Source organism: Lontra canadensis, unplaced genomic scaffold, assembly GCF_010015895.1.
Source record: "Lontra canadensis isolate GAN:19392208 unplaced genomic scaffold, GSC_riverotter_1.0 scaffold168, whole genome shotgun sequence".
NCBI lineage: Eukaryota > Metazoa > Chordata > Mammalia > Carnivora > Mustelidae > Lontra > Lontra canadensis.
The window spans coordinates 1,560,541-1,578,307 of record NW_022631162.1 but is presented as its reverse complement, the minus strand read 5'-3'; the positions used below and the strand labels follow the sequence as shown (position 1 = coordinate 1,578,307).

The window sequence follows — 17,767 nt, the reverse complement described above, 5'->3', positions numbered from 1 at the left end:
TGGTTAAGAGTTAGAGATGATGAAGAAAATGGGGCAAAACAGAAACAACCGGTGAATCTAGGGAAAGAGTATGCAGGAGTTTCTCCCACCAGATTTCCAACTTTTTTCATGAGCTTTAAAGCACATTAAAAATGTCAAAGGAGGGCTGCCTGGGTGGCTCAGTGGGTTAAGCCTCTGCCTTTAGCTCAGGTCATGATCTCAGGGTCCTGGGATCGAGTCCCACATCAGGCTCTCTCCTGGGCAGGGAGCCTGCTTTCTCCTCTCTCTCTCTCTCTCTACTTGTGATCTCTCTCTGTCAAATAAATAAAATCTTTTAAAAAAAAGTGTCAAAGGAATGTTGGGGGAGCGGGCATCCATGATTGCATGGCCTCTGTTAGGGCTGGGGGAAGGCTGGGCCAGGAAAGGTAAGTGAAGTGGAGGGGATTTATGGAATGTGCTTCAGGTAGCTTCCAAAGTCAGGGTTATGCAAGACAGTGAGGTCAGTGCACAGCTGGGGAAAGACTTGATCAAGAAGTTACTGGGTTTGAAACTGGTTGAACAGGATTTGGGGGCTATTTAGTTCCTTATTGTGACTTCCATTGAGAAGCTTTGGAGGCTTAAAGACATTTAATCACAGTAGATGGAACCAGCACTGTAGTTGATAGGACTTACTTGATCCTTATCTGGGGTGTGTGTGTGTGTGTGTAATGCATGATCCTAGGCTTCTGGAAATGGTTTTATTGGTATAAAGGGGAGGTAAAAAGTACACTAAAATCTTACCATTCTATAACGTCTATGCAGCTAAAGGAGGAGTAAGCATAGATCAAATGGAAAACTAGAACATTTGCTGAACCCTCAGAAGATTCTTGAGAGAGAGGGGAAAGGGGCTTGTTCCTGATGAGATGAGTGAACGTTAGGCAAATATAGGGAGCTCTGGCTGCCAGGAACATGATCTAGCCATCAGAAAGACTCCTGCAAGGAATCCAACTACCATACTCGGGCTATGATTTACCAATATCATTTATCCTGCTGAAATGGAATCTATTAACAAATGAGCATCATTGGGGAATACTGAATTTTACTTAAGCACCCTCTGTCTTGGAAATGTTCCACAGACTAATCCCTTGTCTCCTAAAGATGACAGTCCCTGCACTACACATGCCTGTCCATGACATCCCCTCAGTAAAGTCAAGGAGAGGGAAGGAAACCATTTGAGAAGATGGCTCCAGAAACTACAAAGCACCAACTACTTGGAAAAATAAAGATGTTCCATTTTTAATAAGATCCCTTGATACCTGTCTGGAGTCTAACTCGACTGATTCCCTTGAGATACTTACGAAGTTCTGAGGAAGAGATTCAGGAGAGCAGGGCTAGTCAACAAGGCTTTTCCTTGCAGATTCCTCTCTTGATGGCTGAGTTTGTAGGTGTTCCTTCTCTTACAGACTGCCTCAGAGCCAGGAGAGCCAGTGTGCGGGTCATGTACTGCTTGTTCTAAGCTACAGTCCTGTCTGAAGAGATGCAGGTAATTGTAAGATTGCATAGTCTTGAAAAGGCACCAGGTTTTTTGTTGTTGTTGTTGTTTGTTTGTTTGGTTGGTTGGTTGGAGATGCTGTCAGATTAGATTTGAGAGACATTGGGGATGCCTGTATGTCCCTGAGCAGGCTCTAGTCCCACTTGCTTCTGCATCCACCTTGTGCTGGAATCTGGGGTTCTGGGGTGGAAAAACCACAAAGATAGGCCAATTAGGCTATGTCCTCAAAGCTCAGCCTTACAGATTCTTTCCTAGCATACTATGATCAAGTGTTTTTCTTCCACTGCCTTCAGATTTTTTAAAGAGGTCACTTTATCCATCCCCAGCATCTTAGAGTATTTGTTTCAGGGTCTCTGGAGAAGAGACCATAGGGTTTTGTTTATATTCTGCAAGAGTAATTTACATGTATTATCAAGTTTCAGGATATTGGCCTAAACTGCAGTTCTCAAATTCTCTCCCTTTCCTTAACAGGTTCACTGTTAGGGAATAAATAACAGATAGATTATTTGTTCTAAGTATCAAATTCTGTAGTAGTTTCTTTCTTTACAAACACAATTCTCTTTGCAACTTAGAATTTTTTTCTCTTTTATTTGGAGTACAATTTTCATGACTAAAACATCGGCTGAACTAACTCTTCATTACGTTAGCCTGTTGTGGTGTTTTTATTTTCCCAAGAAGATGATCTGCAAATACATTGCTCTCTCTCGTGTTTCATTGTCTCATGTTTTCTTCATTGTGTTGACTCCTAAAAAAATATATTGCTTATCACAGAGCTGATACTAAGGATAATTTTAAGTGATTTGTCCAAAACTACATGGTTGATGTTGAAAGATTCTAGATAAGTTTCTGGATATCCCAAGCCCCGGACAATTCCTGTGTTTCTTACATTCTAATGAGCCCCTGAAGATTTGTGGGCCTAGCCATGACATATTTGCAGAGATAGTCTACTTTGTGACAGAATCATTTTAAAAATGAGCTTTGAGGTATAAAACATTACAGTATTACCTAATATGATACAATACCATGCTATGCAATATAAATAATGGAACAAAATGTACTCATTTTAAGTATACATTTTGTTGAGTTTTGATGAATTTATATACCTTATAACTACCACCATAATCAACATTTTCTTTATTCCAAAAAGTTCCCTTGTGTTCTTTCGTGGTCAACTCCCTAACAGTTCTGGCAAACACTGATTGGTTTTCTTGCTCTATAGATTAAATTAGCATTTTCTAGAGTTTCCTATAAATAGGATTGTACTGAATGTCTCTTTTCAGAGTTCTGTGATTCAGAATGTTACTATTCAGCCATGTTTTGTTTGCACTGGTAATCTGTTGCTTTTATCGCTTGAATATTTCATTGTAGGGACCTGTTGATTGACCTTAAACATTGGAGTGTCCAGCTTTTGGCTTCCAGCAATGAAGTTGCTAAGGACATTCCATGAACATGTCTGTACACATGTCCACACAGATGTGGACATTGTGTGGACACATTTTAATTCTTGTGTAAGTACTTAGGAAAATCTTTGAGTTGTGAGATTAGATTATATTTACCTTTCTGAAAACTTGCGAAACTGTTGTACTAATTGGTTATAATATTCTGTATCACCTCCCACAGTGCTTAGGGGTTCCAGTTCCTTTACCTCCTTGCCAATATTCGGTGTTAAAGTTTTGATGTGAGCCATGGGAGTGGGTGTGTAGTGGTAACCTCATTGTTTTATTTTTCATTTCTCTGATGGCTAATGATATGATATTGAACATCTTTAATGTGCTTTTCAACCATTTGTATATCCTTTGTGAAATGTCCAAATATTTTTCCAACTTAAAAAATGTCTTAGCATTGAGTTGTAAGAATTCTGTATATATTCTGAATACAAGCTTATACGTATCTATGGTAAATATTTTCTTCCAATCTGTGGCTTTCCTCATTTTTCTAATATCTTTTGAAGAATGGAAGCTTTAGTTTTTATGAAGTTAAATTTATGGCTTTTCTAATGGTTTATGCTTTCTGTTTTGTATCTAAGAACTCTTGATTGTTTCAACATTGTGAAGATTTTTCAGTTTTGTCCAGAATTTTTACTTTTGGCTCTTATACGGAGGTCTTTGATTTATTTTGAATGATTTTCTGTGTATTACATGAGGTAAGGTTTGGGGTTTATTTAATTGTTTTTTAATCATATAGATATCCAGTTGTTACAGCATTTGTTGAAAATATCATTGAGATATCTTAGAACTTCATCAAAAGTCAATTGACTGTTTATGTATGACTTATTTTTGGACTGTTTTTGGTCCATTGAGTTGTGTCTAATATGAATACCATGCCACCTTGATTACTGTAGTCTCCAAATGAAATAGTCTAAGTCCTTTGTTCTTTTTTGAAATTGTTTTGGCATTCTTGGTTCTTTGCATTTCCATATAAATTTTGGATTAGGAATTTTTTTTTTTATTATCCCAGTTAGAGGATTTGGGCATCCTAATCTTGTGTTGAATCATTGTGAATCCAGAAATTGGGGCAAACTTGAGACCATGCTTAAGGAAGAATTTCACTGCATGGATTTTGAATAGCTCTGGACCTAAAACACTGACTCAGATAGATTGGAATAATGGTGTGGTCACTGAGGAAGTTGGAAAAATAGAGATGGAGAGATTTCTTTCTGAATATCAGAAGGGTAGCTGTTTTATTTGTTTTTGAAATCCACAAATAAAGTCCATGGGAAGTTGTAGACTTGGGGGAAAAAGATGGATGGAGAGAGAGATTTGGGAGCAATATACGTGGAAATAGTAACAGAAGAACATTATGGCACAGTGTGGAGAGAAAAGCAGGGGCCAAGTATTAAGCATAGAATAGCATTTACAATTACTATGTGGATGAAGTGAGCAGATTCATGGAGGGTTATAACTACCTGAGCACTGAGAAGAGAGAGAGCTCGCATAGTGTCATGGAAACCAAGGTCACAGAAGGTTTCCAGGAGGCAGAATGTTTAGAAATGTCAAAGAAGAAAAAGCAAAGTCTGACAGTTTTAGCCATGGAGACTCTGGTGACATTTGAGAGAACAGTTTGATGGAAGTGAACATGATGAAGTCAAATTTCAGGGAGTTGGGGAGGGTGGGAGAGGAAGTGCGTTTTAGTTAGTGTGAAAATGAAAAGAGGGAGAACAATGGAATGGCCACTGTGGAGACCCACAGGATCAGCTGCATGCTCTCTGCATAGGATGGGTGTTCCTTCTGATAAAGGGGACTAATGAGTGAATTATTTCTCAACATTATATCAAATCCAGTGTGCACCAGATTAACAAAAAAAATAAGCCAGTTTAGCCCAAAGCAGCTAGCAGATTCCTTCCTCCTCTTGTCTCAACTCTGGTGCTTGCAATATCGTATCCATGCCTTGACTTAACTCTAACATGCTCCCGTTGCAGTGGAGACAAAGCAATGTCCTCTCATCACAATTCTCTCTTCCTGACTTCCCCTCTTAGAAGGATGATGGGTCAGCAAAAGAGATCTCTTCAGTGGCACTTGAATAAACAGTGAAGTGACCATGGCAGAACGTCTGCTTTGAGGCTCTGATGACCTGTTTGGGCCATATTAGCCCTCTGAAATGAAGTTTCTAGATTCAGAACTCAACTGAATGAAATGCCATGTAAAAGGTCTTGGTGACTATTACCAAATCCAGTGACCACTTTTCCAAGTTCCTCTCTCTGGACTCCTCCATTCTGACATATCATTCCCCCTGAACCCTCTTCTGTGTGTCACCTGGTTAACAGAGTTTGTTCTAAGTGGTGGGTGTCATTACCGGTGGGGACACAGAGCAGGACTTCCTCCTCGTAGTTTTCTTCCCTTTACATCAGTATGATGCATGTGAGGTAAGTGTTTATTTAGCAGTCTTGGCCACACACAGGAAATGGTTTACTCAACAATGATAATGCACATGTGAGTGAGCCCCAAGGAGGCACTGGTAGCTCTCTCTTCAGGTGCAAGTACCTCGGGCCTGGGCTCGGTGGTCCTAAAAGAAAGAATTGGGCTCACTCACTTTGGGTATTATCGTCCCTTCTAGTACACTCCAGTTGCTGATGAAAATGTTTTCCTTGATGACTTCCTTTATTGCTTTCAGACACTGATCTAGCAAAATGCAGAGAAAGAACTTCACAGAAGTGACAGAATTCATCTTCCTGGGATTCTCAATCTTCGGAAAGCACCAGATAACACTCTTTGTGGTTTTCCTTGCCATCTACATTTTAACTCTAACTGGTAATGTTGTCATTGTGACCCTCATCCATGTTGACTGTCATCTCCACACTCCCATGTACTTCTTCCTGAGCATGTTGGCTAGTTCTGAGACTGTGTACACTCTGGTCAGTGTCCCACGAATGCTTTTCAGTCTCCTTTTCCATAACCAGCCCATTTTCTTGGCAGGCTGTGCAACTCAGATGTTCTTTTTTGTCATCTTGGCCACTAATAATTGCTTCTTGCTTACAGCAATGGGCTATGACCGCTATGTGGCCATCTGCAACCCCCTGAGATACACAGTCCTCATGAGCAAAGGAGTGTGTGCCATGTATGTATGTGGATCTTTTGGCACTGGCCTGGTTATGGCAGTTCTCCATGTGGCAGCCAAGTTCAGTTTGTCCTTCTGTGGCACCGTGGAGGAGCACTTCTTCTGTGACATTTATCCAGTCATGAAACTCTCTTGTACTGATACCACTGTTAATGAGATGATCAATTATGGTGTCAGTTCATTTGTGATCCTGGTCCCTGTGGGCTTGATCTTCATCTCCTATGTCTTCATCATCTCCACCATTCTCAAGATTGCCTCCACTGAGGGCCGGAAGAAGGCCTTTGCCACCTGTGCCTCCCACCTCACGGTGGTCATTGTCCACTATGACTGTGCCTCTATTGCCTACCTCAAGCGCAAGTCTGAGAACTCCATAGAAAAAGACCTTCTTCTCTCTGTGACTTACACTATCATCACTCCCTTGCTGAACCCTGTTGTTTACAGTCTGAGAAACAAGGAGGTCAAGGATGCCCTACGCAGAGCTGTAGGCAAAAAACATTTCTCAACAGATTGAATCACTTTGTCAGGAGACCTTTAGTCCAGTGTAATGTGTGTCTGCTCACAAACATGCCGCAGTACATGAGTTCATCAAATACAGCTCTTCTCGAGAATAAGGTCAAACAGTAGAAACGCTTTTCTTTTTCATGCTCTGGGGACAAGGTAGAAAGCAGTTTTATGTTCTAGTGAATATTGTTCCTTAGATATGGGAATCCTTCCAAGCCAGATTTAGGACTACTTGTTTGCCTCAGGATTTTGGTTTGGGAACCTCTTCTCGCCCTCACTTCATCTGGCTCCGTCTACCAGACTACAGTCAAGTCCTTGACCTAGTCTGGTAAGGAGATGTGAAGAGGAGGCTGTTGGAACAGACACGGATGGGGTCTTAAGAAAACAAGCAGGAGAGACAGCCCAAGGATGGCTTTCATCCTCAGGAATTAAAACATTTGCCTTGTCGCAATCATTTCAGAAAGTGTTTCCTTGATTCTTGCTGATTGAAAAATGAACAGCTTCAACAAAGCTCACTTTATTACTCAAATGTGTAAGCTCTTCCAGCAGTACTCATTTCTATGTGTATCCCTACTTCTGTGGAATAAGGCAAAAACCCTTGTTCCCCAGAAGCTAGGCAGGGAGAGAACGTACTGGTGGCATTTCTGTAACCATACTTTTATCCAGATACATTTTCCATAAAGACGGTTTTCCAACCTATGGAAGCTTTCTAGAATTTTAATTGGTCTGAGGCACCTGCAGTGGATTTGAGGTTAGTAGTCAGGTATTGGCTGCACTCATTCTAGAATCTGAAGAAGATGCCATTAAACTCCCTTCTCTCAGTAAACAATTAAAACTTCATACTTTTCCTGTGTTTATATCAAAATAAGTATAACCATGTTATATTATTGTATACCCTTAAGGAGGAAGATTGTTTGAATATTTTTGTAGACCTTCCCGTCAGAATTTATCTCTACCTAGACTGAGCTGGAAGATACTAAAACAGACACGGAAACGTGTTTTCATACAATCCCGCTCCCCCTAGTTATTCCATCCCCATGTGGGCTCCTGCCCTTACTTTCCACTTGTGTTTGTCTGTTCTGTGACACCGAGTGGCACTGAAGCCTCTTCTAGGTGAGCTGTAATTTTCTTCTGCTCTACAGATCCCTCTGAGGTCACTGGCTGAAGGCTGAGGGAGTCTTTGTGCAGTGTCCCCTGTGGCCGTCTGTCACAGTGGAGTGAGGCAGTTGCTGATGTCAGCTGATGACCAGCACTGCTCTCCCTCTAAAAGAGGTGTCCTGGTCCTGTAAGGAGTGCTTGGAGAGACCTCAGAGGGCATTTGAACTTTCTGAAATTATTACATTGTGAGTACAAAGGTGAATGTGCCTTTTCCTTCATATTCTTATAGAAAATTTTCTCTGGTATAACCATTTCTTCCCCAAAATCCTAGCAGAAATGAGACAAGATCCAACTTCCCTCTTTTATAGATCATTTGCTTCCACAATTTCCTTAAACTCTCCCAAGGAAGCACTCTTTGACCCTGTCCATTTTTGCCCATGTTCATGTTGCTGCATTTTCATTAAGTTGAGGAAATGGAGGGGGTCAGAGATGCCTGGCTGGGAGGCTGAGGGGAGAGGGGGTGGATGGCTATCACAAGGACATGTGCTCATCTTTACTGAGTTTTCTTGCCTTCTCCCACCCCTTCCCCCCAAATCCCCTAAGTTTTTAAACATCAGTCCTGCCACTCCCCTCCTATCTCATGAACAGGTACAGCCTCCTGTCCTCCTACTTTGCATGGCTTCAGCTTCGACGGAGGACTCCTCTCCCACAAGGGACGTGCAGCAGACAGTACAAGGGTGTGTAGGCCAGTGTGGCCACAGAGCCTCCCAGTAGGATGAATCCAGATCAGTGACTCCTTTTATTGCCGGCTCCTAAATTTGTAACGCTTAGCCCTCATGTCAGCCATCCGTCTCTCTTCATCGTCTTTATCATCATCCTGCAGAATCTCTACCCCCCTTCATCTCGCATGCTGCCAATACCTCTATTCTTTTAGTCGTCTTTTTGTTCAGCTCTTTTGTTCATCAGAAAAATGCCCATAACTTATCAAATCTATATTTTTCAAGCACTGTGTCAGGCCATTGACTACTTGCAGGTACTGTTCTACGGGAACTATTCCTTGACCATGAGGAATGCAGGGCGTATCGTGTTATTTACAGTTCAGTAGGGGAGACAAATTAGCATAAAGGGCAAAAACGTGCTACCGGCACGTGCACAGGATTCTTGTTTGGGGTGAGGGGTGTTGTACACAGAGAACTGCTCAGATCTGTTAAGGTCAGGAAAGCATTCGTTGATGTTTAATGAACTTTCTGTGGCCTTGGGTCAGTTGAAGTCTAGGAGGTGGTCAGGGGAAGGGAAGGAGCCTGAGCAGAGAATACAAGCCTATAAAGGCTGCACGTGTCAGGACAGTGGGTAGTTTATTAATCTCTGTGTGCCTGTTGCCATGTCAGATATCAACCTGACGAGTAGTAGGTTCTTCATATGTCTTAGGATATATGATCGTGTGAACACCTATTGAGTATAAGGTCCTATCTGGGGATTTGCAGGGTTTTTTTAGATTGATCTGTCCTATTCCCTCTGTCTGCCTTACAGACTGCCCTCACCTAAAGTAAACCAACAGAGAAAAGAACAGCAAAGCTACTTGAAATCATTTTTTCCCCATTGTGGGATTGCCTACAAGCAGTTCTCACTTCATAAACTATTGACATTGATTTATTTTGTTGGTCCCTTAAAACTGGACAAAAGAAAAATCTTCCTTTTGAAGGAAATTGGATTAGTGCCAGGTTAGTGTATTTTAGCTATAACCAAGTTAATAACAGACTTAAAAGTGATTGAGAGCTTGACATATAAAGCCAGGAGTTAAGGTATTTTAAAACTTTTTAGAAAAAAAATGAAATCAACTATTAGGGGTCTTCGAACTTCAGAAATAAAATTTTCTGTGTTGACATCATAGCTTCTCTAGAGAAAACTAGTTTCACCTGAGATCCTTCCGCATCCTACTTACAATGACGCATGATGGATCAGAGGAGAAAAGAGTTGCAGTTCTCCCAACAGTAAGTACAACAAACATTTTCTTAATGAGCACAAATGTCTCAGGGGAGGGGGGTCAGCAGGAAAGAAAAGAAAATGAAGCCAAAAGGCAGCCAGGGAGTATGTGGCACACATTGCTTAACTTGCACAGAGGTATACATAATTTATTATTATGTTAGTCACCGTACAGTACATCATTAGTTTTCAGAGTGCTCCATGATTCATTGTTTGCATGCAACACCCAGTGCTCCAGTGCGATCCATGCCCTCCTTAATACCCATCACCAGGCTAACACATCCCCTACCACCCTCCCCTCTAAAACCCTGTTTGTTTCTCAGAGTCCATAGTCTCTCATGGTTCTTCTTTCCCTCCAATTTAAAAGGTGCAAGGTTCCAAATCAGTTTTGTACCCTTGCTGAAGTGTGTCTCTGTGTATGTATCCGATCACATGTGTATGAGTACACACATGTGTTTTCTGGGGAGAGAGAATATTTCGGAGTTTTAGATGTGATGAGTGCCATGATAAGCACTAATGCCTTATTTTTACTGTGTGTTAAATATCTCTAATATTTATGTAACTTTTTTTTTTTTTTAAGATTTTACTTATTTATTTGTCAGAGAGAGAGAGCGAGCACAGGCAGACAGAATGGCAGGCAGAGGCAGAGGGAGAAGCAGGTTCCCTGACGAGCAAGGAGCCCGATGTGGGACTGATCTTAGGATGCTGGGATCATGACCTGAGCCGAAGGCAGCTGCTTAACCAACTGAGCCACCCAGGTATCCCTATGTAACTCTTTATGGTTCACAAAGGTCTTTCCCATTCATGACCTCACTCAAGTTTCCCAGCACTCCTGTAAGGGACATAGTACTTCCCATTTCTCAGATGAATATAATGGGGATAGATGAAGTGACTTCCCCGAGGTCATATGCACCATTAAAGAGAGGACGAATGGGGCACCTGGGTGGCCCAGCGGGTTAAGCCTCTGCCTGTAGCTCAGGTTGTGATCCCATGCTCCTGGGATCGAGCCGCACATTGGGCTCTGCTCGGCGGGGAGCCTGCTTCCTCCTGTCTCTCTGCCTGCCTCTCTGCCTGCTTGTGATCTCTCTCTCTGTCAAATAAATAAATAAATCTTAAAAAAAAAGAGAGAGAGAGGATGAACACAGAAGTGAGCCTCACAGATCTGTTGATTCTGAATGCCATGCTGTTATTCCATGTACATGCATACACCTTGTTCTGACCAAGGGGTAAGGTAAGAGGAGTAAACCTTTTGTTTAAATGCTAAAGCTTCATTTCAATCAGTAGCTATGGACTCTTCCTGAAATGTCCTATTTCTTCCTCTGCCTTTGTAAACAAAGCCTATTGAAGATCATGAATATACTTCTTTAAATATTTACTATGTGGCACTTAAATTTATCTCATGGTTCACTGATGTCTGCACTTAGAACAGAGCTTATAATAGAGTGTTTTCTTCTGAATTAGATGACCCACATTTTCTTGGATTTTGAATTTTGTGTTAGCGTTATAGGATTCCTGAATTTTTAAACAATTCTGTTTGTTACATCAATAATTATGCCTGTCTATTCTGAGTATCAGCCACCGGTTTAGGCACTAGGGAGACAGAAATAAGACTTGAGCCTTGCGGTTGAGTGGCTAATAATTTACTTGCAACCCATTTTGATAAAGATTAGTGCTATACAAGAAAACCATGGAATCACAGAGAAGAAAACGGCACAACCTAGTTGGTGACTTTCATCTTTGTATGTCCTTTGTATGGTAGGAAGAGATCGCAGTGAATGAGTTTGGTGTGTCCAAATATTGCTCTGGGGGGACGTCCCAACATTGTGTCTGTGCACAGAGACAGCAAGTGCACCACAACTAATGAATCCAAAATTTCTGTAATGGGTCATCCACTATGTCTCACGTACAGTTATAAAATGCTCAACATGGGAACAAAAAGAAAAAATATTTAAAATGAAATGTTGGCTAATTTGTAAATAGTATATTGGAGTTTGTAGAAGAGTCGATTAAACTGAAGTTGGATCAATAAATTCTAGAATAAGAGGAAGACAAAAAATGAACAAAATGAAGTTTTAGTGATTCATGCAACAATATGAGAAGTCTAATATCCATGTAACTGGAGCCTCAAAAAGAGAATAGAACATGTCAAGTACTTGAAGACCTACTGGCCAAAAATTTCAACAATTAATGAGAAATAGAAACTTCTGCAGATCTAAGAATCTCCATGAATCTCAAGTAGGATAAGTGAAAAGATTATCAAATCTCTGTATTTCAGAGATCAAATCTTTGAAACCAAAAATAAAGGAAAATCTTTGAAAGTCATCAGATTAACATAAACCTATTACATACCAGGGAATAACAATACCTTCTAATTAGAGACAATGGAGACCAGGAAACAATTAAATGACATTTTTTAGTGTTAAGCCAGAATTCTAAATCCAGTAAAAATATTCAAAACCAAAGGTGAAATAGATATTTTCAGGTAAGTGAATATTGAGCTAATTTATGTACTACCAGCATGCTAAAACGAGTTCTTCAGGTTGAAGGGAGAGGACACCAGATGCAAGTGATAGAAATGGAGATGACAGGAAATGGGCAATAGCGAGTAAATAGAACATATTCTGTTTTTCTTCTCTGAATGATTTTTAAGGAATATATTTAAAAAATATTATCAGACTCATAATTTATCTACATGTTGTACATATAACTGTGGCTCAATGAAGGGTAAATTTAATTATACTCTTGAGATGCCTTTGACAAGAAGTGGTACAATTTTAGCCCTAAGAAAGATTGTGATAGGTTAAGAATGCATGTATTAAGAGGCACCAGGGTGGCTCAGTTGGTTAAGTGTCTGCCTTCACCATGAGTCATGGTCTTAGGGATGGAGCTCTGCACTGGGCTCCCTGTTCAGCAGGGAGTTGGCGTCTCCTTCTGCCCCACCTCCCCCCCATGCTTGCATGTGCATGCTCTCAAATAAATAAAATATTTAATTTAAAAATACACGTGTTAATAGAGCAATGAAATATAGTTAAGAAGGCAGTAGAGAAAACAGAGCACAAAATATTCAAAAGAAGGAATAAATGGAGGGACAGAGGAACAAATAACAAATGGGGCAAATTAAAAACAGCAGAACAGTAGACTTAAGCCCAACAATATTAATAATTATGTTCAACCTAAGTATACTAACTATGAAAAGGCAGACGTCATCAGAATGGATAAAACCCAGCAAGACAATTCTATGCTATTAATAAGAGAGATACTTGAAATACATAAATTGAAAGAAGGGGGTAAGAATATACAATACAAACTCTCTCTCTATATATACTGGAGTGGTTATACCTTCCAGAAATCCCTATAACATTTCTGGCAATAAAGTATTTTGATTTTATCAAGGTTTCATTATTTCATTTGTACTTTAAATTTAATATTGGATAAAGTATCAAAAATAATACCACGAAGAGAGATTTTATTAAGATAAAGGCCATCCATAAGACCTAGCGGTCTTAAATGAGCATGCTCTTAATATTGGAGCTCCAAAATAAAAACTAAGTTAACTAGAGAAGTCAATAAATCCATAGTTCTGGTTGGAGATTTTAATACTTCTCTCTTAGCAATTGAGTAGACAGAAGATAAGTACTAAAAAAGCTGTTTCAGTTTCAATCAACTGAATCTATTGATACTTTTAGAACATTACAACTAATGGCAGAATATCATTTCAAGTGCACATGGAACCAACAGCATATGACATGTTGTAAAACAAGATTCAATAAATTTATAAGAAAACTATGTTTTCTACATAATGAACTCCATAATGGAGTTCAATTATAAGTAAAAAATCTGGAAAAAATATTTACGTATTTGGAAATTAAAAGACTGGTAACTGATGGGTTAGTTCATGGAGCACTGGGTGTGGTGCATAAACAATGAATCTTGGAACGCTGAAAAAATAAAATTAAAAATAATAATAGAAATTGGAAAATATTTTGAGCTGAATAAGATATTGAAATGTAGGATGTTAAAACAAGTGAGATCCAGCAGTGCTTAGAAAGTATGACACACTATACTTAGTGTAGAGAAGTAGGGTATCAGTCGTGGTCCATTCAAGAGACAGAAATCAGAGTACTTGGAATATGCAAATTTAATATAACAAATTTTAATGAGATTGCCTGTTGGTTCAGGCAACATGGGGCCACAAATGGCCAGGCAGTGGCCTCATCTTTTTATTCCCTAGTGGAAATATTTTCCCCAAGGAGATGAAGACCAGTGGAGCTCAAGGATGCTGGCACATGAAGAAATATTCTGCAAATGAGTTATTAGATATAATAAGCGAAAGGAGCAGCTTCTTTTACTCCTTTTAACTTCTAGACCCATGAATTCTGGTTGTAGAATTGTCTGATTCAAAAATTTACACTGCTTTCTTCAGAGCGGAACTCTGTCATTTCAAGATATTTCTCAACTGGTGATGTAACCCTGTCATTAGTAGGCTATTCATCTTCCCAATACATCAGCTATTTCTGGATGATGGAGTATGTGGTAAGACTAGTTTCATGAACATGAGTCTAGTGCTGTACTTCCTTAACTGCAAAATGAGTTTCTTGATCAGCTGTAATGCTGGAGAATGCTGTGATGATGGCTAAGGCATTCTGAGTGTCCACAGACGGTATGCTGGCAGATGCTGGCAGAAGCATTATGGGCAGGGAGAGCAAATCCATTTCCAGAATATGTGCCTATCCCAGCAAAGACAAATTTCTGCCCCTTCCATGATGAAAGAGTTCCAGTATAACTAACCTACCACTGGGCTGGTGTTTGTGCTTGCTTGCTTGTTTTTTTTTAAACAAGGAATGGTGCCACATTTAGGGCTATGGGTTGGTCTGTGTTTGTGGCAGTGTAGGTGTTCAACAATAGTGTTAGGCAGTCTTGGTAAGGGGGCATCCTTATTGTTGAGGTTACCCCTGCCAATATGGCCACTTTGTTCCTGGGCCTTTGAGCAAATGCTTAGGTAGCTGGGGAAAGAGGCCGACTGACATCCTTAGAGCATGCCATTTTGTCCACATGACCACTGTGAGCCCCCATTTTGATTGGTGAGCCATGGTGAGATTTTGGGTCCCAAGATATTGGCATCACTTCAGGGTCCACATCAAGTAGTCCTTAAAAGGTCCAGGTATTTTCTATCTCTCAGTGAGGTCACTCTAATACACCGGCACAAGTCCCCTTTGGAGGGGAAGGTTTGGTGGAAGACTTAGAGTGTGTATTTACATTAATGGTGCACGATACTTCCTCAAAGAGACTTGGCCTCCTTTTCAGTCAGGAGGCTCTGGGTCTTGGATTGATATAGGTTTGGAACCTGGTGGAGAGACTGGACTGGTTGACTCTATTGTGGTGACTGAAGTTAGGTGAGAGATGTAGTATTAGTTTGGGTCTGACCCATTGAAGCCATTTGGTTCCAGGTCTCACCCGGTGGTTATTTCCTCAATTCTTGAATGTGAAATGAGGGTAGATACACTTAGCAATTGGCAGAATCCCCACAGTGGCTCCCTGATTACCCTTTTAGTAGCAAGTATTCTTTCTACCGAGATAATAAACGAGAAGCACTATTGTATTACTATGGAAATTGTAGAGATTCATGGCACTGTAAAAGACTTGAAGGAAACAGGGATGGTAACACTCATTGTATTTCCATTTAGTTTTTCTTGTTTGGCCTGTGAAGAAGTCCTGTGTATGTTAGAAAATGACTATGGGGTATTGTCAACCTAATCACCTTGTGATATCAGTTGCAGTTCTTGTCCTCAGGTGTCCTATCTTTGCTGGAATGAATTGACATGTTATTTGGTATGTAACTATTGACCTGGATAAAGAATTTTTCTACATGCCAAGTTTCAAGGTAACTAGAAGCAGTTGGGAGGACCAATGATATATTTGCATTGTCTTGCTGTAAAGCTAGGACCATCCTTCTCCCTGTCATTGTATAGACCACAGAAATCTTGCTTGTCACAACATTTCATAAAACCTCACACTTATCAATTATATTGATGAGATTGTACAAATTGGATCTGTTGAACAGAAAGTAGCAATTACTACAGGTGTTTAGCAAGACGTAAATGGGAGGGTAAATCTTAATTCTCCATCAGTTAGGGTCTAATTTGAAGACCTGTCACAGTGATTAGAATAGGGAGTTTAATATAAAGAATTATTAACTTCAAGGAACTGGAACAATGAAATATTGATAGCAGTTAGTAAAGGTGATCCTGAAGAACATTGGAATGGCAGATAAAAGGAACTGCCACTATCGCCAGGCCTAAGATAGGGTAGGGTGGGAAGATAAATATTCTCAGGAATTTTGGTGTTCCTGAACCATGGAAATGTACACATTATAAGAATAAAGGGTTTGCTTTTATTTCCCCTAGAATCATTTTACTTTCTACATACAATGAAGATTAGCTCTGCAGCTATGTGTTTCTCTAAAGGTGGAGCTAATTGCTTCTATACAATAAAGCTGCACTTATCTTCCCCAGAGCCAATGGTGGTTTGTTATTTATTTATTTATTTATTTAGGCTAGACACCTGAGTTAGAGTATTATCTCCCTGCTTGTTTACATTTCAAAAGGGGTGGAGTTTGGAGCCCTGAAGAAATTTTCTAAGTTGTAAAAGCCATAGACACTGGGTTTATCTTCCTCCTGGAGAGATTTATTTACATAACAAAGGATTAAAGATCCTTCACATCCTGTCTCCAAGGAGACACTCAGAGGAAGAATCGTCTCTTTCCCTGTTACCAATGGAGGACATTCCTATTTCTTCCCCTCTTGAATCCAGAGTAAGTGTGCCACTTGTAAGGATATATTTTCCATCTGGCTCTTATCACATCATTCTGCAGGACTGCAAATGTGGGGAGACTAATGTTCCAATGTCATCCTGACTGTTGATTGTGCAGGGAGCATAATAAGAAATCTGCTCTGATTCAGAAACCTCACGTGTGCATTCAGGAAAATTTAATAAAGATGAATATTAAAAACCCAGCAAACACCCAAGAAAGAGGCAACCTTTTCTGTACGAAGGTTAAGATCTGGACATTATTAGCGAGGGTATGATATTGGCTTACTGTGACTCACTTTGGAATTGGCCAGAAATTTGCCCTCTAGCATGCTGGGGAAAGCTATTCCAAGGATGGTGTCTTTTTGGACACTATGCAAAGAGGGATGCTGAGGGAAACTGCTTATTTCTGGGTGTTCATGATTTGGCATGAGCCACAGGAGCTGGATGCTAGAGAAGCCGCCCATGTTGTAAGACCTTGGTGCTGGTGAAGCCAGCACATGTTACAGAAACCTACCAAGTATAGCACTTGGGGCTCAGGATGGAAAGTCCCTTCCTCCTGAAATATGTCTGCAGGGTCCTGTCCCAGACAGAGCTTAATGTGCTCAGGGTCAGAGGCCCAGTTTGGTTTCTTCAAAGCAAGCAAAGGAAGGAAATTTGAAATTGAAGGGCAGTTGATAAATGGCACACAAATTTGATAAATGGCACACAAATTTGTACAATTATATATCACTGCTTCCAGTCAGGCAGGAGGGAATAACCACTACTTGTTTAGTCCTTGCAGCATACAAAATTATGAAGTAGAAATATACATAAATCTACTTTCAGATTTTGGACAATGGGCAGTGAAAGAATGATTTTTTTTAAGATTTTATTTATTTATCTGACAGAGATCACAAGTAGGCAGAGAGGCAGGCGGGGGGTGGAGAGAAGGCTCCCCACTGAGCAGAGAGCCTGATGTGGAGCTTGATCCCAGGACCCTGAGACCATGACCTAAGCTGAAGGCAGATGCTTAACCCATTGAGCCACCCAGGTGCCCCAAAAGAATGATTCTTGAGGGAAGACCAACACAAATGATAGGCTCCGTGATTCCTCTGACCTTTTGCCTAAAGGTACTTGGCAAAAGATAGGGAAGTGAAGTCTAAGCAGAAGACAGGGTCTTACTGGGCTGAGGAGATTAAAAATAGAAATTAAATCTGACAGTGTGGTTGGAAATTGTGGGCAGTGTGTGTGTGGTGGGGGGGAGCCACACAAAATAGAAGCCCTGGAAAGGTGCATAAGCATCTCTTGGTCCTGAGCTGAATACCAAGCTAC

At 40.4% G+C, this 17,767-nt stretch overlaps 1 protein-coding gene across 1 annotated transcript; it reads left to right on the top strand.

Moving 5' to 3' along the window:
- Positions 1–5,636: 5,636 nt before the first annotated feature.
- On the top strand, positions 5,637–6,575 carry LOC116859971 (olfactory receptor 10J5). The gene has a single exon (XM_032845721.1). The coding sequence runs from the start codon at positions 5,637–5,639 to the stop codon at positions 6,573–6,575; it is 939 nt and encodes a 312-aa protein (XP_032701612.1).
- Positions 6,576–17,767: the final 11,192 nt, after the last annotated feature.